At 41.5% G+C, this 24,271-nt stretch overlaps 1 protein-coding gene across 1 annotated transcript; it reads left to right on the forward strand.

Moving 5' to 3' along the window:
• The first annotated feature begins 2,783 nt into the window (after positions 1–2,783).
• dok1b (docking protein 1b) lies at positions 2,784–16,994 on the forward strand. The gene is made up of 5 exons (XM_050067264.1): positions 2,784–3,136; positions 12,711–13,034; positions 13,632–13,731; positions 13,852–14,024; positions 14,679–16,994. The coding sequence occupies exons 1-5, from the start codon at positions 3,080–3,082 to the stop codon at positions 16,074–16,076; spliced, it is 2,052 nt and encodes a 683-aa protein (XP_049923221.1). The 5' UTR covers positions 2,784–3,079; the 3' UTR covers positions 16,077–16,994.
• The last annotated feature ends 7,277 nt before the right edge of the window (positions 16,995–24,271 follow it).

Raw genomic sequence — 24,271 nt, forward strand, 5'->3', positions numbered from 1 at the left:
ATTTAAATAGAAAGTACACCACAAAAGGTGAGGGAGAGCAAGATACCACGAGACAAGCGCGCACATAACAGAAAAGGCTCCCTCAGTCATGAGACTAACCTATGGTCAGAATGAAACTTTCAGTATCGACTAATACCCAAACTTTCACGATGGCAACCGCCAAAACACGAATAACAGCCTGCAATACACACTAGCTTTGACTGGTAATTCAAAATGAACACAATTGGTCAGTTTTTCTTATATTTTAACTAATTCTCACCCCTCTACTCCCCCGAACACTGATGCCATGTTTCACTTCCTGTTGTGGTCCACTCGATGCAGTCAAGGAGTGCAAATATCGCGAGAGCAGCAGCTCAGCTCCAACCTGCAATGCTGATGATATGCCAGTAGGTGGCAGCTGTGTTTTCAGACCATAGACCACAGTTTTCTAAACTGCTTCTTCTCTGTAAATATACTGTATACTCACACACTTTAGCATGTTTATTTGTTTATTTATTATGTTGGGATAAATTATGGAAATGCAAAATTAGGGAAGAATCACCCTAAACCTACAGTTAACATCATGCTATTTAGCTGTTTTAGTTAGTTTTGTTTTTGAAATATAAATGCGACAGAAAACTGGTTGCTGGTACATTCAAAGTACTTAAGTTTTCATGCTGCTAATAAGCTATGGACAGGAAGCGTTTTTTTTCTAGTCTTGTGAAGGAACACTGGCAAATTAAAAACTCATTGTGTGTCTTGGCTCATGGTTTTAAAACCCATACCCAGTGTCAAGTATAATATTGATAGAGATTTAGCGCCATTTGGCTATGAGCTGAAAACAGGGACAACAACTCTGAGTTACACTGTGAGCCAGCAGGAGGCATCTGCAACACATTAAGTTTGAGGCCAGCTTCTCTTTTCCAACATAGGCTCCTTAAAAAAATAAATACCATTCTTCCCCTATAATATTTCAGTAGTTGAACTATGTTTATAAGTACTAATGACGAGTTCACAGAAAGCTGGTTGCACTTTGTATTTGTTCGTATAAGGAATAATAGCAGCTCTCCATGAGATGTATGTGCTACTGTGATGAGATGTAGTTTATTTGTTAAAAGAACATCTGTTGTTGCATGCAGTTTATGGTATGGTCTGTATGCACATGCATATAGTTTATATATGCATTAGAAAGTGCGTGTGTCAGAGCTGAAACCAACAGAGAAGTTACACAAGAGTGAGGCGGTGGGAGGAGAGGAAGGAGAGGAGCGGCTCGGTGCGCTCACCACGCGCTGCTCACTCCCCCTGCAGGGACACAGCCGCGTCAAGCTCCACACAGTTACTACAACACCGGATATCAATTTACTCAGATTTCAAAATAAAAACAAATGCGATGCAAAATTCGGTAACATTTTTTCATTGACAACATATCTTAAATTTTATATGATTTCCTCTCACGTTAGAACTTTGTTAAAACCCCAGAAACAATGTTAACTTATTCTTAAGGTTTAATATGTAATGCCAAGATTTCCCATGGTTAAGATAATTATTTGCATGATATAAAACAGTAGCAGTTTCAGCATTTTTGGATTGATTCTGACTAAAGTTTGGTGAATTTAAAAGCGATATCATTTTTATGACAATGCAGTTTCAGTCTGACATTGCAAGGTTTCCTCTGGGATAGTTAACTAACCTAATAGCTAGAGGTCCCTGGGACAAAAAAAATCTGTTGGGACCCCCAATCTAACTTGCTCTGTTGCCACCAAGTTAGATTCATTGCACACAGCAGGCTCTCCATGACAGCTTTATCACATATCACACTCCTCCCCCCAAAACAGAATGTAACATGAACTGGACCTAGGTTTTCTGTGTTTCCATTAGGTTGTGGTAATTTGAATTAACACAACTTAATTTAAGCACACACTTGAGCATGTGGGCACCTGCTTTGCCTACTTATTTTAGCCAGGGCAGCTGCAAGCCTTGATTATTTTAGTTTATTTTGTGGTTTCATGGTGCATATTCTTGAATAAGTGTGTGCTTTGTCAGTAACCACAAAATAATTAGGCCTATTAAGTTTTAATCAATACTTAGGCCTACATGGTGTAGTGAGCGTAAGACAACAGGGAGGTCAGTGAGGACACATAATTCACTTAGATGGTTTAACCGTAAAATAATTATTTGTTAGGGCCTGTTCTCTTATCAAAGGCGGGGGTGGATGGGGTGTGACTTCCTTTTTTTTTTTTTTTTTTTTTGAAGCTATAAATATTTTTCCTTGAGCCTCGCTGAGTGACTGGAAGAAAAATGCATGACCCTGCCTCCACCATTAATTACCATATTGGTTAATTACTATATATGGCATGCATGCAGAGTTAAAGCTGTTTACAGGATCTGGTCAGTGCAAATGGTTTATTTTTGGTGAAATTTTAAATGAAACACAGAATAAAGTGATTTTGATGAAATATCACAATTTTTTGCATCTGTTTTTACAGTTTCTGGCTGTGATTACTGCTGTTACGTTGCCAATTTTTAAAGAAAACATGCATTTTAAACCCACCAGTAGGTTATGGGGTTCAGAGGGTATTTGAAATCCATATAAAATACAACCATTTAAAGTCATATGTTCCTTCTCTAAGACAAAATAAAAAACACATGTCCCTCCCCAGTGCTTAAAACGTATTTGCCTTCCTCGTTTTGCACAGTCCGTCACTGTAAAGCAGGTGTTCGTTAATTATGCTTTTATTTTGAAAGTTGTAACCGGATGCTTCATGTTATCTGTTCGGTGTAGCTTTCCACTGGTCCAGCCCTACAGGAGGAGTGAGAGGCGACAGATAGGCGACCCGCTGACAACATTTGGACACTTTTAAAGTTTGTCGAGACCACCCAGCGACTGTTTGGGTCCTCTTTATCCCCGCCATGACACATTTAAGTGTGCGCGAGCGGTACGATAAATGCGTTATAACGGCCCGGGAGCGGAAGTGAGAGAAGGGGGAAGTTGTTTGGGGATATAGGAAAAATAAACCCCCTAAAAAGTGATTTTCCTGACTCAAGTTCAAATCAAATTTCGTCTTTCTAGAGGAAGGGTGGCCCTGGAGAGCTTGGGGGCATGGACACCCACGTTAAGGAGGGACAGCTTTATGTGCAGCATCAAAAGTTTGGAAAGGTAAGTCCAATTTTTGGGTACTTCGGTTGTGGCGTTGACAGAAACGACAAATAACTGTAGCTACTGACTTCAAAATACATATTTTGAGGATGCTACCTAGCAAAAAAATTCTAAGCAGCGATAAAAATGTAGTAGGAATATGATAAACCAGCAAAATGAGGACGACGCTCTTTAAGGCCACTGAAAACTAGCTGAAATGCCTCACAGACACCCAAAAAGACTTGTATGAATATTACAGTAATACCACAGGAAATCAGTATAGCAAGTGTGAAAGAGCCCCTTGAAGGTCACTGCTGCCTATCTTAAACTCCATATATAAATAAAGTTGTATTGATATTAGGGACAAATCATGATAAGAGTTTCTCCAGGCACATTGTAGGAGTGATAAAGTGCTACCATATGTTTATGAGACAAATAAACCCTGCTAATGAAGCACTACAAATCCTCATAGTAGTATTATATGTTGGTATTTTCTGTTTTTCTTTCTCATTGAGATGGTAGTGTCCTGTTTAGTCTGAAATATGTTTTTAATTCATACATATGTGACGTTAACTTTGTGCTATTCCCAGTTGTAAAGCCATAAAGGAGCGTTTTACGTCATGACAAATAAATAGAACACATACTGGTGCAATTACAGACCAGTCATTGTGCCCAGTATCATCAAAGACAAACTCACTTTAGATGCAGAGAGAGGAAGTTCTAGCAGTGTTTCACTGATCCGGCCATGTTTTGATGTGGTGGTTCGGAGTAAACCTGCTGTGCATCTCTGTGTGTGAGCAAGTGTGAATGTTTAATGTGTCAGTGAGCTGGTAAAAACCCAGTGCACTGGAGTAGCATTCAGTAAATGTAAAAATACATGAAACCAAAGTGGACTGAAGAGCTTTCTGAGATGAAATGAGGACAGAGAGATAGAAAGGATAGGTTTGAGATATGCTAGTGACACCTAACTTCCTAAATGTTGCTATTAAAGCTGCATCTATACAAAAAAAAATCATGACTGAAGTCTCACTTTTCACAATATACACATGACAAAAGGCTGCACCATCTGAACATCACAAATGCACAGAGCTGGAAAGTTAATGGAGAAACAGACATTTCACACAAAGGTGGCAGACATATTTCCACTTCATTGCAGCTGCATACAGCTGTTCACACCGTCGCAAACACTCTCGAGAAGCCTACTTTGTGTCGCCTCTGACTCTATGCGATTACTCATTTAAGTTTAGGAGATTATACAGCAAGACCTGACTCGGTTAAATGTCAGGGACAACACCTGTAGGTGTGTCTGTGCTCATTTCAGTCCATGGCCTCTGTGCAACCTTGCCTTTGGTCTCAGTGCACCGCTGGATAAGAACTTATTTTCTCTTTCAGATTTGTAAGAGAGTCTTTGTCTCTCTGTCTCTCTCTCTGGTCATATGACACAGATCAACAAAACGTTCTCTCCCTGTTTCCTGCCCTGAAATCGCCAATCCACAATAGATATTCATACTCCCAGGTCACAGTTTCAATGCCTTTTGTAAACAGCAGAAGGTATAATAGAAAACGAACAAACAAAATCTCCACGTTTTGTAAATAACATGTTATCTTTGCAGAGTAGAGCATGAGAGAACAGAAGTGGGTAAAAAAAAAGTGCCAGAGTAGAAAAGAATAGCACAGGAAGCTGAACGTCGGCTGATCTGAAAGTGTTGAAACTGGTTTGAGGTTGTTGGGTGAATTATGCAATCAATAGAACTGTCAGTGGACATACACACACGCTTACAGTCATATAGGCTCGTTCCCACGTGCATGGATGGAAAATGTGACATGAGTGCGCAGTGGCAACGTCTGACCCAAGTTTCTGTTTCTGACTGCTGTTTTATCATGTGAAATCTGGCCATCATAGAGTTTATACAGCAGGGTGTTGGGATAAACACCATCGATATGCATCTGGATTTTATTTACTGAGTTTTTACATTGTGATTTTAGTGACCAGATCCAATCTAGTAAAACAGTATTGGGAAGACTAGTAACAATTTAGTTGAAGTTCATTAAAATTTGTTGTTTCCCTTTTTTCGTGTCTCAGGTACTGCTTTGCAAATAAAAAAATCAAGTTAAACTTTGCCCTAATCACCAGTTGTTACACACAGTAGACACAGGAACAACTGTATTGACAGTGAGTCAAAGAAAAAGATAAGCTTCTTTGTAACAAAAATCTGTCGACTTCATTATACTTTACATGTTGCTTACTGAATACATCCTCTTAACTTGAAAGTTATTAGTCGTAGTTACTAGCATTAGAGCCCTCATGTTTGTTTAATATTCCAGGTTAATCAGATTAATTCAGTTTCAGTTTGGTTCCATGTAACCATAGTCACGCTTGCCCCCACTGTGCTGGCTTGACCCCCAGTTTGGGAATTACTAGATTAGCTGATGGACAAAAAAATAATCTACAAGTTAAAGAATATGTCATTCAAAATGATTTATAAAAGTGTCTAATATTAATATGTTCCATGTACATTTATAGGTGTTCTCTATCTCATTTTAGCATAAACTCAATATTGTTTTTTTTTTTTTTTTTTTTTATAAACCATTTTGGTGCATTTAAGCCTTAATTTGAGAAAGAGGTCTTCAACCTTACGGCCAACAGGACGCCCCAAATTGATAGATTAACCCGTTAATTAGTTCATTCTGTCATTCAAACTTGTGGTAAAAGGACTGCTTCAGCGATTCAGTGCTCCACTTCCATAAAGTTTTGCTGTCTGAACCGCAGTTGAGACGTTTATGTATACTAATGGCATCATCAGGGTTATTTAGTCAAACTTTGGAAAGTCCCTTCAACTGACGTTATACAACTTTAAGTAGAACTCCATGTGACAAATAAACTGAACTTTATGTGCAAAATGTTTTTACACCAATGTCCCAGACCTGTCTTGAGCACCACTGCAGTACACTGAGAAAAAACAATATCTGATGTTTGGTCTGATGTTTGACGCACACGGTGTTACAAAGGTATTCATAACATCCAGAGCATGACACTGTCTCAGCCAATGAGACTCACATCTAAACAATGCTCATATGTAAAGCATGCCAAATATTTGTGGTGATGTGGACGTTGAGCTGCTGTCGAAACTGCAGTCGAGACTTAAGTGTATACACTAAAGTGGTTACACTACATAGGCCCAGTGTTTGATGAAAGAGTCCCTTAATGTACCGTTGTTGTACTAACAGTTTTCACACATGTAAATCTGTCATTTGTTTTTATTTTGTGGCTAAAATGTGCAGCAAAGCAATGAGATTGTGTGCAGGATTTAGTGGGAGGGTAGCTGCCTGTACGTGCATCTGCTTGTTTACCACACATTCAGATCCACGATGTTTGGATCTTAAGTTTGTAGTTTTGCTTCACCCTGGAGCTACAAAAAGCTTTTAGTTTGATGTGGATGTTAGCAGCTGTTTGTCAGCTACAAGTAAAGGCTGCAGATGTGGATGATGGTAGATGAAGGCAGCTTCAGCCAGGAGCTAGCAGCCACTTGAACAGACAGGGTGTGTCAGGATAAAGTAGTATTACACACCCTGAGGCTAGATTTATATGACGGGGAGCTGCCTAATGGATTAATGGGATTTGTCTGATATTGTCCTCTCCTCATTTGTTCGTCACAGGTCGCATCTCAGACACTGAATCATGCTTCTCAGAAAAGAAGCACCGGATCATTTGTAGTATGAAGAACTAGCTTACTCTGCAGTGGACGTATTTTCAGGAAGAACAGCATGATTTAGTGAAGCTAAGGGGGAAGGAGTGATTCAGCATAAGCAGAAACAATGATCATAGTTTTTATTCGCAGTGATTGTAATAGTTTGTGTGAATCTGAAGTTAATTTCAGTAAGTCGTAGTTGTTCATTTTCAATTGTAGTATTCTTTACATAGCCAAAATTCAGTTGACTTTCTTTCCCTCGTTCAAGTTAATATGAACTAGCTGTCATTTCTCCTAATTGGACTAATTAGGGATTTGTTTGAACAAATTTGTAGTTGTAGCCTGAACATATGAGAATAATTTCAGTAGTGTTGGTAATGTGATTCTAGAGAAACAAAGAAAAAAGAAGTTCACTGTTGAATGGAAACTGTAACAAGTAGCAATCAATCCTATCGTAAGCATGCTGTATGATGAGCAGATAATGTACCATTTTATATTTTCACAAACCATTCGCTTTGATCACAGTGCAGGTTTGGTCCGTCTCCCTTAGCTCTGTGCAGACATGGGAACATTTCAGTAGGGGAGTGGTACTATTTAGATTTTATTGATTCCTATTCTGCTTATCATTTCCTGTTCTTATTGAGTCCAGGTTCCCATTCTGGCATTTGATTCGAGCAAGAAAAAAAACACCAGCAGATCGTTTGTCAGCAGATTGAAGTACTTTGTGATTCTGTTTTTTCAAAAAAAAATAAAATGACTAATATCGTACCAGATCTTGTCAGGTACAAATTTATTTTTTGCTGTTCCATGCCTCTTTTTGCCTGAGTTGAGCATACTAGTATTAGCTGATACTGTGAGATTGTGACTATGACGGGACATCAGAGGCGTTGTTGGTCATGTCAGAGAGACTTCCTCCATTACGTGAAATTATTTTCCGACAGGGTTCACATTTTGCTGTATCACTGTGTTTGCTTCGTCAGCCGTATGATAAATACTATGGATGTTTTTGCTATATGCATGTGAAAGTGTAGAATTAGAGTTAGAAATACTTTATTGATCACTGAGGGGAAATTATAAGATAAGAGGTAAATAAGAAAATAGTTTTTTTTGTGATTTGAGTGAATTAAAAGTCCTCTAAAAGCCCATTTCTGGTCTCTGCAGTGGACGCTTGTTCTTATTAAGTTGTGGTACAGTGAATACATTAAGATAAAGGACAGTGGATGCGGTTTTTACCGTTTTATTGCCTCAACAAACTTCTTTTAAGTTGTCTTCAGTTCAGTTCTGCTTCTATTACTTTGAAGCAGTTTCTAGATTATGTTTGCAGCATCGCTGCTTGCTGTGATCGACACGCACCGCCCTTCTCTCCAGCTTTTACTTGATGGTAGAGCTGAAACAATTAGTTGTTTAATCAGTGAGTTGATCAACAGAAAATGTATTGTTTTTTTAACACTTCTAGACTCGTAAACTGAGTACACTTGGGTCCTGGACTGTTGGTCCATTGCACATACTGTATATCATTATGTTGTGAGCATGTTGTCACTTGTGTGGCCCAGTTTGACCTGCTTATGGACATCATTATCTCCCTTGACATATTTGTCTGCTCCACAAATAGCCATCTGTGGGGCAGATGAGGATACATGGCATACGCACAATAGCACTTTGATTACATGAAAATGTGGCATATTTTTACTTGACTCGCCATGTTGCAGCAACACAAAGCTGATATTCTCATATGTATCTTTGGAAACATTGAGACTCATTACTATAACTCACTGTCATCTCATTTTTAACAGCACAGTTTCATATAAATTTGTGCTCAGTGTGTCTCAGTTTTGGTTAACCAGTTTCAGGTAGTCACCCTACCTGAAAAACAACCTAAAAGCTTGCCAGTGTACTATTTACTTTACTCCACTCATCCCCACTCTACTTGTCACAGTTCCTGACAAGATCTACTGCCACTGCTGTCCTCTGTTGGAGTCCTGACATGTTTGAGTTTCATTTTGTAGACACAGCAGAGGACTGAGGTTAGGGCAGCAGATCTGTGGTCAAAGTGTTGGTCTGCCTCCCACTCTAACACACACACACACTCCCTCCCATTCGTTTGTCTTAAGCACACAATACAAACACACTTGACACATGCACACAGCTTTCCTGTTTTCCTTCTCCCTCGCTATAACAAACATTACCAAGAACAGACACGCTCCGATATACAAGCATACTTTTACTCTCTTAAACACACACACAGATAACCACACACTCGGCTCCTGCCTATGTCATTGAGGTCTGTCTGTGGCCAGTGGGAACATGGTCGAGTGGTTCAGTTAAAGAGCATCATGACAAATAGGGAGGATCCTGTGTTGGAGCAGTGACAGCTGTGGATGAATTTATCCACCCGTTAGACAGACATGCAAACACATACATATTGTAATAATACCCCACAGCAACTTTTGGAGGATGAATTTCCACCGAATCATGTAGAAGATCTCCTGTATCTCCAAATAATACAATGGTAAATGCGTGTACAATGAAAATGTGATGTAAATTCATAAACAAATTCATACAATGCCAGTTTTGAAGACATGACAGGATTAGACTCATCTTTGTTTTTCATGCAAAATGATCTTCCAATGAAACAAATAGCGTCACCCTCTGTGTTGAATGACAGGAAAAACAAAAGCAGCTAGCCTAATCCTGAATGCTATTATATTATATATTACTATTATATATCTATTATGTGTTAATATACTGACAAATGCACTACATTGGCACATAAACAGGAACAGTGTGCAAGGCTTACAAAAGACAGCAACATGCACATTTCACATGTATGGTGAGAATGATGCAAGATAGACATTGTTTCTTGTATTTGCAATAATTGTGCATTAAATATGGCGTCAATGTTATGAAACAATAAAGGTAATAATGTGTCAGACTTGCTCAAGGGCACCAAAGTCACAAGGCACTCAATTTAATTTCTTGTTCTAGCTAGATGCAGCTGATTCTGTAAGTCTTGTTCCTATTTTTGACCGCTAACACTTGGGTCAGTGTGACAGTATTGTTTAGTTGGGGAAAGCGAGAAACATAAAACACACACATGCACCGTTGTAGTTAATTCTGCTCTTGTGAACAGGCAGGACATCAGTGAGGAAGTATCTCTCTGTCACTCTGTCATGATCTTTTTTGCATATTTTCCATGCAGTGTATTAGCAGCTGATAACAGTCTGTTGCCTTATATGGAGCAACTGTTTCACATGTACACGCACACACAGCGAAGGACCATGTTGCAACAGGGGTTAATGTTTCATACCCTGTTCATGTATACTGCACAGTCACACCAGTCTGTGTGTGTGTGTGTGTGTGTGCGTGTGCGTGTGCGTGCGTGTGTGTGTGTGCGCGCGTGCGCATTTGTGCACAGCAACAGATGGTCCAGAATGCACCAAGGGAGTAATAACATCAACAACACAAACAGATGCACATATGTACATACACACATACACTGAGCCACACCTGGATGCAGAAGACGGAAGCAAAGAGAATCCTGGGTAATGACAATCCCACACATTTCCTGTCCTTTTTGGCAGTTAGTTTATCGGGTCAGAGTGCGTGCATACACATGCACATGCATGTGCTTTCACGTATGCATACACCTCTGTTCTTACAATAATTGTGATACTTACAATTTATGACAGCATTATTGTTACTGAGCCCCATTTGGTTTGTGCTTATGTGGTTAATTTGCAACTAGGGGTAAATATTATAACATTAATACACCTTTAGACTGACTCATGTCTTCTATTTTTATCTCGTGAGTGATAGTGAACAAGCTGACGTGTCATCTGGTAAACCTTATGCTGGAAAGTGAATATGCACATCTACAAGTACTAGATTTAAGGTTCTTTACTTGAATATATTATTGTTTTATTTTTTTAATTTGAAGTACTTTAACTTTACCTGAGTATTTCCATTGCTGCTACATTATACTTAAACTCCACCACATTAAAGAGGAAAATATGCAGATGAATATTTTACATACAAACGATATGAGGTGTTCCTCATACATTGTTACAGATGAAACTACCCGACAGATGGGTCCTGGTATAGGCCTTTTTCACGGAAGGCATGTTGACATGTCACGGTAGGAACAACACAGGTGTAAATAATAAGATTAACAATGGCTGAATTCCATTTAGCTGCTTTAAATTCAGGATGCTTGTATCCTGCATGCTCGCTCACTGTCACTCTCACCGGAGCACTTGAATGGAACAGAAACATCGTTAGTGTTATTAGTACCATGTGTGCTTTTCCTCCTGTGACAAGTCAAAATGTCTGCTGTGAAAAAGTCCTTCTGTGCATGCTGTCTTACTGTCACACTGTCATGTCTTACTGGGACACTTGAATAGAACAGAGCCATCGTTAGTGTAATTAGTAGCACCTGTGCTTTTCCTACAATGACAAGTCAAAATGTCTGCTGTGAAAAAGTTTTTCTACTGCAAATATTCCGCCTAAGACACAACCCTTAAAGAGACAAATTTTGGCAATAATTTCCATATTTTGTATGTGAAAAAAAGCCCATATGCAGTCATCAGATTTATTTTTTAGCCCTCAACCTGTCTTAATTTTCTCCGTTAGCTGGTTTTTCCCCGCTGGTCGAAGGATTTTCAAACCGCTGACCTTCCTGTAACAAAGTCAGCTTTTTGACTGTCAGGCAGCTTCCGCCTCACTGAGTGAATAAAGGGGAAAACATACACACACACACACACACACACACACACACACAGGGGAGAAATGTAGCTGAGATGAGGCATAGCGTGATGTGGGGTACTACTAGCCGAACACACACACACATCCAGAGGGCACAGGGGATGACAGGGACTTCCCAAACAAGTGTTAAGTTCTGGTGTGTCATACAGTTTTATCATAATCACGTGTAGTAGTTTCTGGATTGACTGCACATAATCTCACATGCAGTGTGTCATTGTGTCTTTTGTTAGCACTGAACATCTGGACCGTTGCACACTTGCTGTGCGTCTCATTGTTCAGTGTTTGGTGTCATGTTGTTTGGTCATGTCCCTTTTTGTCCCGGTGGAGGAAGAGATCATTGTTAGCTGTTGCTTCCTCAGTGAGAGAGATGATGCACCTGTTACCTATTTTGGACTAGGTGGTATTTTTAACCTGTTAGGGGACCACAGCTCACTTCCCTTTCAATGCTTACAGTATGATTATTTTGTGGATACCTGGTTTTGGGTTGCAGTTCTAGTTGTGACGAGGGCTGTCACGCTGTACTTTTACTCACTTTACCAAAGCAGTGGTGACTAATTCTGTAACTGTGGTCCACTGCTGCTGATTGATTGTAGAGGAAAAAATGGTGTGTGCGACCGGTCTGAGTCAGACTGCCTTAGATTTATCACAACATGCCTCCTACATTAGTAGGAGCAGAGTAGAAGTAAGAGAAAGACCTAGAAATATTAATTTGACTCACATCTTCTGTTACCATTAACTTTTTTTCATCACTTGTTGATTATTGGTCACAAACTCTGCATTTTGCTTTTCCCCATTGCTGTGTGAACAAACCACATGCAAATTGTTTTTCTCTCCCCAGACATTTGTGAACAGGACAAATCCCCTTCCAAACTTCAGAAATTGCCATCTAGCATGAAATACTTGTTTACTAAGCTCTAGAGGAAACAAAATGTGTGCTGCTCATAAAAAACGACACCAAAATGAACAAGCAAACAAACATATAAACTCAAAGAAAGAAAATCAAGGTGAAATATCTTACATACAGATATTAATACTTAAAATGTTGTAGTAATGTAATGTCTTATTCTTTCATTTTCACTGTTAATATAAAAATGTTGATTAGAACAGCTTTACATGTTCTCCTCTTCTCCTTTCCCGCTCACCAGAAATGGAAGAAGAACTGGTTTGTCCTCTACCCAGCCAGCCAAAATGGCATCGCCCGCCTCGAGTTCTACGATTCACCCTCGGGCGGAGGGGGTGGCGCCAGCGGAGGCTCGGGAAGCGGGTCCAATGAGAAAACCAGGAAACTTGACAAGAAGATCATCCGCTTGTCTGAGTGCATTTCCATCCTGCCGGCACTGACGGAGAGCTGTCCCAAAGAAAACATGGCAGCTTTCTGCGTAGAGACCAACGACAAGACGCACGTGTTCGCTGCAGAAAAGAACGCCGCCAAGGATTGGATGGACACCATGTGTGACATCGCATTTCAGGTATCCTTGCACTTTTTCTCTCCTCGTGAGTTTTTAAGGTGCAAGCTCATTTTATGTTTGTATTTCTGAATGTGTTTTTATCTATCTACAAAATGTTTTTGCTCTCCCCCATCTCTGCTCTCTGTTCAGCCAGAATCTGAACAAAACAATTTAAACAAATAAAAAAATCTGCTTAGTTTGGTGGAAAAAAGCTGCTGTTTTAAATTGTGCCTTCAGCTGGGAATCCAGCTTCATTCTTTTTGTTTACGTGTCTTCCAAAATTTCCCACAAATGCCCCCAGAGTGTCTATACAGGCCACAGCTTCTATTGTGTGCACTCACACACACATACACACACATGAGCATTACACATATTTGCAGAGGAAGCCGGAGGGAGTTTCCAGGAGGACGACTTCATCCGCTTCGTTCTCTGTTGCTTTTTCTCTTTCCCTTCTCTCTCTCTTTGCCTACTCTGTCCTTCCAGTGTACTGGAACATTTTCTAGGTTTCCCCTCCTTTTGTTTATACACACCACGTCCCAAAAAGCTGATTAACATAGTATGAATTCTTAGTTGGCGCCTTTTTCAGGTGGTTGATGATCAGTGTCTCTGTGTTTGCAGGGAGGAGGCGGCAGCAGCAACTGCACTGCTGCAGACTCAAATGGAGGAGGCCAGGACCTGCAGATGTCTGAAAACCTCATCTACTACTCCAGAGAGGAGGGTAAGGACACTAAACAGTCTGGTCTTACATAAGATCTTAATTAAAATATTGCAACACAGAGGTTCATTTAAAATGGAGAATTTAAGTAAACCTAACGCCTCTCCTATCTTCTCTTTACAGTTAACGAATTCTGGGTGAGTGTTCAGCGTACCGAGGCGTCAGACCGCTGCGGGCTGGTGGGCAGCTACTGGCTGAAAGCAGAAAACGATGTCCTAATCTTGAAGGAGCCAAAGACCAAGAGGAATGTACTCGTGTGGCCCTACAAGCTGCTGAGGAGATACGGACGAGACCGGGTGAGTTTGCTTTTAAAGATCTGACACACCTGGCGAGCACAGGCAGAGTGGTGGTGGGTTAATGTTCAGCTGCGAATGTAACGATTGATCATTAGGAAGTGCAAATGACACTTTTAGCAGCAGCGCATGTTCATGTGGTCACAAAGGATATCTAGCTTTAGAGTCTGTGGTTGTTTTTGCGTCACTTGAATGTTTCAGAGCTTGAGAGCAGGGTTTAAAAATGGCTGTTGACCTTTAAAGTGCTTTTCTGGTTTGTCTACATGCTGTGTGCATGTGTTGAGACTGATACTAATGATGATGTGCATGTACAAGATTTGACTACATTCATCTGAATATGTAGGTCTTAGCAGGGGAAGAAAGCTTGTGTATGAAACAGAATTAAACAGTAAGTGAAAGCAGCGGAGTAATACAATAGATATGCTGAGAAAAGTGAACATTCAGTGGAAAAAGGAAGCAAGTACTTTTTTAGTGCCAAGAAAATGATAAATGAGTGATGACTGGAAAAGAGTGCTGGGACTTCTGTGACAAGCTTCCATTACTTCAGTTCCATTTTGGCATTTATTCATACCCCTCTGTATGTTTTTAGTCACACACACTTGACTCCCACTTTCACACGTAAACACATTCAAACATTTTTTCCTTTTCTTTCTCTAGGTGATGTTTTCATTCGAGGCAGGCCGCCGCTGTGACTCGGGCCCCGGTAACTTCACTTTCGAGACCAAGCAAGGCAACGAGATCTTCATGCTGGTGGACCAGGCCATCCAGTCGCAGAAGGTACTGGCTGAGGAGCGCCACCTCAGCTGCCCCAGCAACTTTGACCCGGACTGCCCTGCGTCACTGCAGCACATACGCAACGCTGTTCCAAGTGGCATAACAGCAGGAAGCGGCGATAGCAGCAGCTGCAGCAGCCGGGAGGCAGATGGTGATTCAGGTGGCAGCAAACCGGGCTCTGCTGACGGTGTGCTCGGGAAGAGAGAGGGTGGAGATGGAGGAGGAGGAAGGGGGCAAGGAACTGCAGGAGGACTCAAGGGGAGGAGTTTACCAGAGCCACCAGCCATGTTGGAGGTTTTAGGAGGTGGTGTGGCCCCTCCAAAGTTTCCCAGGGGGCAGGCGGCAGCAAAAGGTCTTCCCTCAGCTGATGAACATGCAGGTCTTTACTCTGAGCCAGCAGATTCAGTCCGCCTGCCTCTGCACAGCACTGACAGCCTCTACTCTGATCCAGTGGACAGCATCAAAGGTCAAAGCCAAACCGGCAACCCATCCACCCCTCCGGTGCCCAACCCACGCCTCCGACCAGTAGGAGACGAGACTTTGGGAAGTGGCATCCAAGGAGATCATCACCATGGAGGCAGCAACCACAGGAAGCCACCGGACCTGTACTCACACGTGTACGACCGGATCAGCCTGGAGCTGAGCCATAAAACGAGCGCGCTGAGTCTAAACGGGGCTACAGGGGGAGGAAGAGGGGTGAACAGTAACAGGCGACCCCCAGGAGGTCAAGCAGAAGGAGCTTTATCGCCTCCTGCTCCTCATCTGGAGCACATATACGATGAACCAGAGGGTTGCGCCAAAGGAGGTGCTAGCACGACCACTAGCTCGGGGATGAGTATTTATGATGAGGCCCGTTTGGAGCCCCACAGCCAGCGGAGACAGGAAGAGGTGGTGGCTCCATCAGGACTGGAGGGAAATTACAGCACCCCTTCTCACGGAAAGCCGTTGGACACCCACAGACACTCTCCTCCGCAGCTGGGCCCGAGCCGCGGCACGCCACAACCCCCGGCTCCGAGGTGGCCCAAACCTGTCACCGCGCCCAAACCGGCCAGAAGCGCTTTTGGTCGCAAGGAGCCGGTGCCGCTGCCCCCTGGCAAACACGGAGGTCCTAATGTGAACAACAACAACAATATTTGGCGAGAAGGAGGAGATAAGGGGAGGGAGCTGTACAGCAGAGTGTCTAAGCAGAAACCTTCATCTGCTAATTCGTGGTACAACCAGCACCACCAGGCGCCGCTGAGATCACCTGATATCATCTATGACAACTTGGGCGATATTTAACATCCTTTTGTGACAGGAAATGAAATGTTTATCCCCCTTTGTGAAAAGAGCAGAGTGCAGTTTTTGTAGGGACCAAGCGCATTTCTTCCATCTGGGGACTGGCATGATTATTTGAGACAGTCGATTCATTCGGAGTAGATTAGCTCACAACTATGAGAAAACCACATTACGGCTGCGTTTTGAAACATGGAGTGCAACTATTGTAGGGCCACCCTCTGTGTGTGTGTTTGAGAAAGAGAGAGTGAGTGTTTGCATGGTCAAACCCATAACTGGAGTACCAAGCCACAGTGTGGTTGGAACCAGCCACTTCACTTGAACACACACACACACAAAAACCGTTTGGATTTGCCAAAAGGAGCCCGGCCTACAGGCTTCACTTTAACAAGCTGAGAGAGCGGCTTGGCTTGTCTTTTATAAAATGTCTGCCGTGCTTATGAAGTGACTGGGAAACATGTTTTTGCACTGCTAAGGTTCAGAGTATCTTTGAGGCTAGGACTGTACCAAAAGGAGCTGATCTTTTTTTGTTTGTGTTTTCTGGACTGACGTTTCATCTAAAATCCCGATAAAATGGGGAGACTTACAACATTTTCAGCCCAGGACACTAATATGCGATGTTGCATCTTAGGATCCACTAAATGGAAATGCATTGTTGCTACTGTTCTGGAGGCCACATGAAAAGTGGGACTTAAAGACTGGGTCTTGGGAACAGACATAAATGGGTCATAAGGAGGTGAATTACAGAAGAGATTTCCTGCACAAGATAATATTATTGAATCCATTATGTTTCTTTGTACAGACAAACTAAATATGAAACTAATCAATCCCTTGCAATGTGTCAGTATGTGTATGTATGTTTCAGAAACAGCTGTGCTGTCTGTAAATATAACTATTAATAAAAATGGCTTCAAAAATGTAAAATATTTCTCCATAGTGGATCTGTAAACAAGAGAGTTCCTCGTATTGCTACGTCACCCTCAGTGTTTGTCCCATTAGGAGCCAATCAGACACAGTTTTTAGTGTTTCAAAGACTTTCTGTTCTGGACTGAACGGGACAGTAAAACAGTCTGACCTCATCCTCCACTTCCCTCCCTCTGCCACGCTCTGTTTTTGTTGTTTCAGTCGGTTTCCAACCACTTAATCACACCGTTAAAAGTTGAGCCTCGAAAAAAAAAAAAAAAAAAGAAGCAAAGACTTTCTTTCTTTCTTCCTTCCTTTCTCCCTCTCTGCATTAATTCTGTTGTTCGGTTGCTCTGGCAACAGTTAATGGCGGCTGGTTTGTGTCGGACACGCTGTGCATTTCAACTGCAGAGAGATACCGTGAGAGGAGGGCAGGAATACAAGATGGAAAGAGGGGGGGGAATGGGAAGATAGAAGGAAAAGGAAAACGCTAATTGACATGTTAAAGAATGCTGCAGAGAACGGTATTTATCCTGAGCTGAGGATGACGAAAGAGTGAGGAGAAAAAGACTTGGAGAAAGGAGATGAAAAAGATGCTGACAAGATGAATGCTGGCCGGATGAACCTGTCTGTGTCTGGTTGGCTTGCATAACAGGTACAGACTGTTCCCGTCACCGCCGCCGCTGCTCTTTATCCCCATCATTCCTCTTTATCCCCCTGTTTTTTTCCTTCTTTATTTACCCACCTGCTGCTGGAGGACATTCTGGACAGGAAAGTCCTCCAAAAGTAACTTGATTACACATTGAGGGTAAATTTCCTAACTCGTCTCCCCCCCCCCTCCTCTTTCAGACAGAGTGGGGGAAGAAAAACAGAAAGGGAAAGAGCGACGACAAACTTCTGTCTTTCTCATTAAACTCTGGGTGAACTCATTGGAAAAACGAAGCAGGGTACACACAGCACACAGTACATGGTAGTTTTCATGCTGTCAACATTTGCTTCTTCTATATGGCTCAACACTTCCTCAATGGAATATCCAAAACAAGCTGTTTACACATTAACAGTAGGTGTGTTGACCAATTTAAGGTCATAAAGTGAGCGGCAAACAGTAGAGTGTTTGTAAAGGAGAGTGAAATCTTGATTCTGACTGCTTTTTCAATTGCTGTCATTGTGCTCCGTCTAAAATGACTTTAGTGGTTTCTTAGAAAGTATAATTTAACCTTATAATTTGTAATTGTATTCATGGAAACCATACCAGGGATTTTTTTGTTGTTTTTACCACTTATTGTAAATAAGTAGATGAGATGTGCACCATGTAGTTAAAAACTCAAATTAGCCGGTTAGCCTAGCATAAAGCATGGAAACGGGAAAACAGCTGTCACCTGGAGACTTGTCACCGTATGGTTGCCAAGCAACCAGCGGTGACTCCAGGAAGTCACTGCACCCTGTCAAGAAATAGTCCCGCACATAATCAACCGGCCAAATTTCTTGACCTTCAGATAGAGCTAGGCTAGCTGTTTCCCCTTCTCCAGTCTTTATGCTAAGCTAAGCTAAGCTAACCTTTGCTAGATGTATCTTCACGGGGGTGGTGACAATCTTCTCATCCAACTCTTAGCTAGAAAGCACAGAAACATTCTCAAAATGTCAAACTATTCCTTTAAAGGGTACTCGAGTGATTTAACATGGCACGCCCATGAAGTTGGAGGATTCCAGACAAGGTCACCCATCGATTTGTAGACTACCGCTTTGAAGCAATGAGTTTGGCATTTTGGCCGTCGCCATCTTGTTTTTTTGGAGCCAGGCGTGACCATATGTGGACAAGAGGGTGGAGCTATGTACAGTGTTTCCGCTACATTCATTTAGCAGCGGTGACACTCCTTCAAAACATTTATTTTGCAAATGCACCACCACTCTGAGACATCTATGCACTTGCACAGCGCAGCAGCCAGTGTAGTGAGGAGAGCAGCGGTGAGGGGAGGGGAGAGTGGGGGAAGGCTCCTATTTAGGGATGCACCGAATATATTCGGCCGAATATTGCAAAAACACACATTCGGTATTCGGTGGAATAAGTGAAAAGCAAGGCCAAATAATAGCGGTGTGTTTTGATAAAGCAATCAAACAGCGTGCGGTGACGGACAGAGTAAAATGTCGGCAGTGTAGCGATATTTTACTCTCTCCGTCAATGCACTCGCATTTGCGACTAAAAATAGTTTTGTGCGGGCAAAATAAATCATTCAGCACGCTGTGCGAGTACAGATTTCAACTTTAACTTACTTATGAAGGGACCGTCAGGGGAGGAGGGTGGCTGGTTGATTTTTATTTTATTTATTTATTTTATTTTGATCCCCCCTATGTTAATCACTTATTGATGCTGTTTTTGAAGTATGAATACGTCAATAAGTAATTTATTCCATTGAAATATCATTGTTGTATTATAGAAAAGTGATTTATCTTGTTATAAATGACAAAAGGCACATCTGCCTCATTTTCGCTGTGGTATCGTGACACTACTCAGAACCATGATACTGTCACTGGTATCATACCGTGGGTCCCAATTGAGGGATGTCTCTCACTCCCCCTGAACTGGAAGTAGTTCACATCTTGTTTCGGTGTTACAAAAAGCTCTTCTGTGTGTTCTGTCACCTCAGCTCCTTCCTTCCCTTACATTTCTCTCCTCATTTGCTTTGACCTTTCACGCATCTGCAGAACAGCTCAACTTAACTGCCTGATTGCTGATGAATGTGTGTGTGTGAGAAACAGCTAGAAGCGAGTGGGAAATCTACAAACGGGCCTTCCGCTGTCAAGTTAGTTCAGTTCACAGGACGTCAGGGTGGGACTGTGTGTCTGCATGTGCTCCACCACTGCTGCCATATCACCATGTGTGCATTCCTGTGTGATTATGTGTTCGTGTGTCTGTGCTCGAGGTTGGTAGCCTCATAGTGAAAGCATATCAGTGACCTCACTTCACAGTTTCACATCTACTTCTGTGAGCTTTCTCAGTTTTTTTGAGAAATGTCAAGTTTGATGTTTTGCTGCGGACACGGCACACAGAAACACTGAATTACAAAAGTGAGGATTTATTGATGAATGTTAAAATAAGTGCCACGTTGATACAAATAGACACACCGACTTTCATGTGACAGACAGAGATCAACTTGCATGTGTAGCCGTGTGTGGTTTTAGCCACATGATGCCATCTTTGACCGGACAGTCTTATTTGCAGATTTGAGGTGTCTGCATTTCTGTATGTCTGCATTTAGACATTGAATGCGCACACAAATTCACACACAAGCACACTCTCTGACTGTTATCATGTCAGTCACAGTCTTCCTGTCCTCTTCTCTGCCTGTCCCCAGCGTTGTGTGACTGTCTTCTTCCTCTAAAGGTCTCTCACTCTGTCTCTCTTGATCATAAAGGCTGTGACAGATTTACTGAAAGAGAACAGGGTCAGTCCAACAATAAGAGGCAGTGAAACTAGGCTTTTCACGAACAGGTGTTTTCGTAGAAGGCGGACTGTCTTTACATGCTGGGAAACAAGTCTCCAAAACTTTGCACTCGCAAAGACGAAACAAGAAAATGCAGCCCAGTCGACAGAAGAAAATGTTGGTGTTCGTTTTTTTCAAACCACTAATATGTTATAATTGTCATGTTTCATAGGTATCGTGTCAAAGTTTCTAAAGTGACACAGTGTATGAGCTGACATTGTCATTGAGGGGCAGAGGGGACGGTGTATGGCGTGTCACTTAGGCGAGACGCCTGCCAAGCTGCAGACCACTGTAGACAACAGACAGAGCAACAAACAACAAAGCTGTTTTTTGGTGAGTCATTGCTGTGTTTACAGCTGCTTTTTAGCACCAGGCGAGGGTGTTTTTTTTGGTGACCTGTCAGCTTTGGTTTCCTGTGGCTTTTAAGCCCCCAAACATGAGTGTTTTTTGGTGATGTGTCACTGTGTTTCCTGTGTCTTTTTAGCTCCCAAACGTGGGTGTGTTTTTTTGGGACTCATCACTGCGTTTCCTGCAGCTTTCAAGCCCTCAAACGCGTGTATTTTCATTGACCTGTGGCTGTTTTTTTTTTTGTTTTTTTTAAGCAAAACAAGGGTTTTTTAATTGCTACCTGTCGCTGTTTAGCCAGTTGAGATGGTGGCACAAAAAGTGGTTGCTTTTACCGAGATATCGCTGCGTTTCATGCCGAGATAGTAGTACAGAGGCGGTTGGTTTTTACAGATTTTGCTGATTGTGCCCCCAGTCAGTCATGTCAAAACGTGATCTTTTCCTAACCATAACCAAGTGGTTTTTGTGCCTAAACCTAACCACGCGTTAACCACATTGATGTTGAAAAATAACGTTTCAATGTATCTACATACCAATGTGCAAATGTAATGTATCGGCTTTGCATAAACATACAATGACAACATGTTTTCTGGCAGTTGGGTTGGAAAATATCTAAACTTGAGCAAAAAATTCAGGCATATCCTGTGGCTTTATGAATCTGCTTTATAAATGTACAAAGAGTAGAGGAAAAAAGAGGGTGAAACTAACAAAAAGAACTGGACTTTGAAGAACATCAATTCGTTTTTTTAACAGCAATATATAAAAAAAGTATTTGTCAGTGCATCGCCTTAAAGTTTCAAGACCTGCAGACGTGTTGAGACCCTGCTTGTTTCTAACTCTGTGAAAATTTCACACCTGTCAGCTGCACTTCTGAATATAAAACACCCTCAAGCTGAAACTCAGCTGCATTTCCTCATTCTGTTTTAAGATTGTGGTACACAAGAACATCGAGATCTTTCTCTTGCGCACATCTGACGGGGATCCGACTGTGTGTGTTCTGCCTTCAGACACACCTGACACTGTCCGGTTTCCTCTTGATTCTGCAGACCACCGGCTTTTATTTTTAGCTTGTGCGTGGGCAAACCCATTCAGTCATTCAAGTCTGCAAGAGAGTTTCATTCACTCTCTCTCGGCTCTCAGCGCTATCTAAAGGAAATGACGGTTTCTCATTCAGTCGGTCGATACGTAGTCCAGAAAATACAAGGGATGCAAAACTGAGCTGAATATGTAAATGAGGTGAAGTGTGACAATGAAGTGATTTTTTTAAGCACGTGCCAGTGACCTTATGACCCTGATAAACCAATAATTGCTCTGCAAAAAATGCACAAAACACTTTTCTTAGACCAAACTAAGTTCATATTTCCATACTTTTTAAGCGCCTCATTTTTTGACCTGAATTGGTGATTGAAGCCAATGATTTGTGTTCATGAGTTTGTCTTAGAGGCATGCCAATCAGCAAATCACATATCCGGACTTTTCTAGACCTGCGTAGGAGCAGATCTTTCGGAACTTTCAGATTTCTGTCGATAGGATTATAGTTCAGGTCCTGACTTCACCTCCTCACTTCCTCACAAAGATGCACTTCCTCTTTCTGTTCTCACTCAGCTCTGCTTGTGAGAGAGCTGATTATTCTCCGCCTGTAACCTGTATATGAGTTGCGACTCCTGTGTGTGTCTGTCTGCATGTATATTAGAGGCCTGCGCCGTCTTTGTTGGCCAGTGAGGACAATTACAGGAAAGAGACAGTGTATTACAGTCTGTGAGACAGATACAAAGTCTCACAGAGTTTTCTTCTCTTCTGCAGATTGCAGTGAAGAAGGAAATGGTACATTAAGAATAAAGCAGGAAGTCACAGCACTAATATCCTGACTCAGATATAAAAGCTGATGAGACAATGAAGAAATGCCATTGCACTTTGAGTCAGGCAGACCACACAAGTTTTTGTTTTTAAGCTCAGAATGGAAGAAATGCAAAAAACTTTCTGAAATGGCAAAAATATTGTGGTGAACTGCACCAAATGCTACACGTTTCAAGACACAGGAAGCCAAGAAATCTATCCACAAAAATTCTGAACTTATTAGCCAAAGTTGGACCATAACAGAAGAGTGTCCTGACTCACAGATGTGTATTCAGTGTCTGCAAAATGAGACAAAATGGTGCAGCCAAAGGTCACCTCTCCACCCTCAGGAAATGATGAATCAAAACCCAGAAAGTAGGAGACAAAATCAGCAACCATAGTTTTGTGATTGCACACCAAATATAGATATATTGAAGAGGTGATGACTCATTAAGCTCCAATTATTTTATTACCAACATTTTCTCAAGCTAACTTGCATGACAATTTCTGCCATCATGACTTAGCCACATTGTATATGTCAATACAGGACAGCAGAGACTCAAAAAAATCAAAAAGGATTTGCAACTCAACTTGGACTTAAACACCAATGACTTGTGACTTCACTTGGACTTGAAAATACTTCCCCAAAGCCCAAAGATTGAAACTTATGTTATTTATAAAGTGTGGGTTGAATCAATTTATTTCCTGAAGCATCTAATATGAATACTATTCTTTCCCAGACAATCCATTTTGTTTAAACCAATCCAACAGCATCCGGTGATGTTATAGGAGAGACCTAATGTTAAGTTACTGAGCGCCAGCTGGAAAAAATTATGCCACAAGTAATTTTATTTACGTAATAACTATGTGGTGGTCAACAAAAGAAAATTACATTATGCAAAACATGTGGGTTGAAAATTACAGATGGAGACGCAACAACCTCCACCTTTGTTTGACATTTGGCATGGCACATGGAACAGTAAGTTGAGGCTAATATTAACATGGTTAGCGAGCTAATATTTACTTATGTTTGCCTAACAGCGAGAGGAAGTTTTAAAAAAACGTAACAAAGAAATGCAAATTTCTAAAAGCATTTATGATTTTTGTAAATATAACACTGGCATTACATTTAGTAAAGACTTGGGACATGACTTGGGACTTTTGACTTGTAAAACAATGACTGGTTCTTACTCTGCAGCATGGAACTATATCTAAGCTTTGGGTAAACAGCAAGAGACTCATCAGGAAAGCTGGGCACAAACTCACTGTGTATAGAGACTCAATCTAGCTGCCACATGCAGCCTGCAACAGCCCACAAATAGGTCGCCCTTCAAAAAAGAGACCATACATGTTCATCGCACTTTTCATAGTAGCAGTCAGAGAAAGTTGTATATGGTGCTATAGCTTGCTGCGGGTGGAACAGTAGGTGGTAAAAGGTCAGAGGTGGTTAGACAGTAATCATAACAAACCTCCCACTGAAACCACTTTAAATTTAGGGTGATTTATTAACGGTTCATAAACTGAGTATGTGCAGTTTCCTGACATCAACTCATCAGATTTTTGGGTTAAAAAGTGGTTTACGGTATAAGTTCTATATGGTTAGCCTACATACATACACAGCCTTTGTTTGATCGC

This window comes from Epinephelus moara, chromosome 17 (genome assembly GCF_006386435.1).
Source record: "Epinephelus moara isolate mb chromosome 17, YSFRI_EMoa_1.0, whole genome shotgun sequence".
NCBI lineage: Eukaryota > Metazoa > Chordata > Actinopteri > Perciformes > Serranidae > Epinephelus > Epinephelus moara.

Bases quoted from the DNA above. Each gene is read 5' to 3' on its own strand.
- dok1b (XM_050067264.1), top strand. From the start codon at position 3,080: ATGGACACCCACGTTAAGGAGGGACAGCTTTATGTGCAGCATCAAAAG. The intron at 13,732-13,851 runs GTAAGGACACTA...TTCTCTTTACAG, and splicing joins CTACTACTCCAGAGAGGAGG to TTAACGAATTCTGGGTGAGT. The intron at 14,025-14,678 runs GTGAGTTTGCTT...TTCTTTCTCTAG, and splicing joins GGAGATACGGACGAGACCGG to GTGATGTTTTCATTCGAGGC.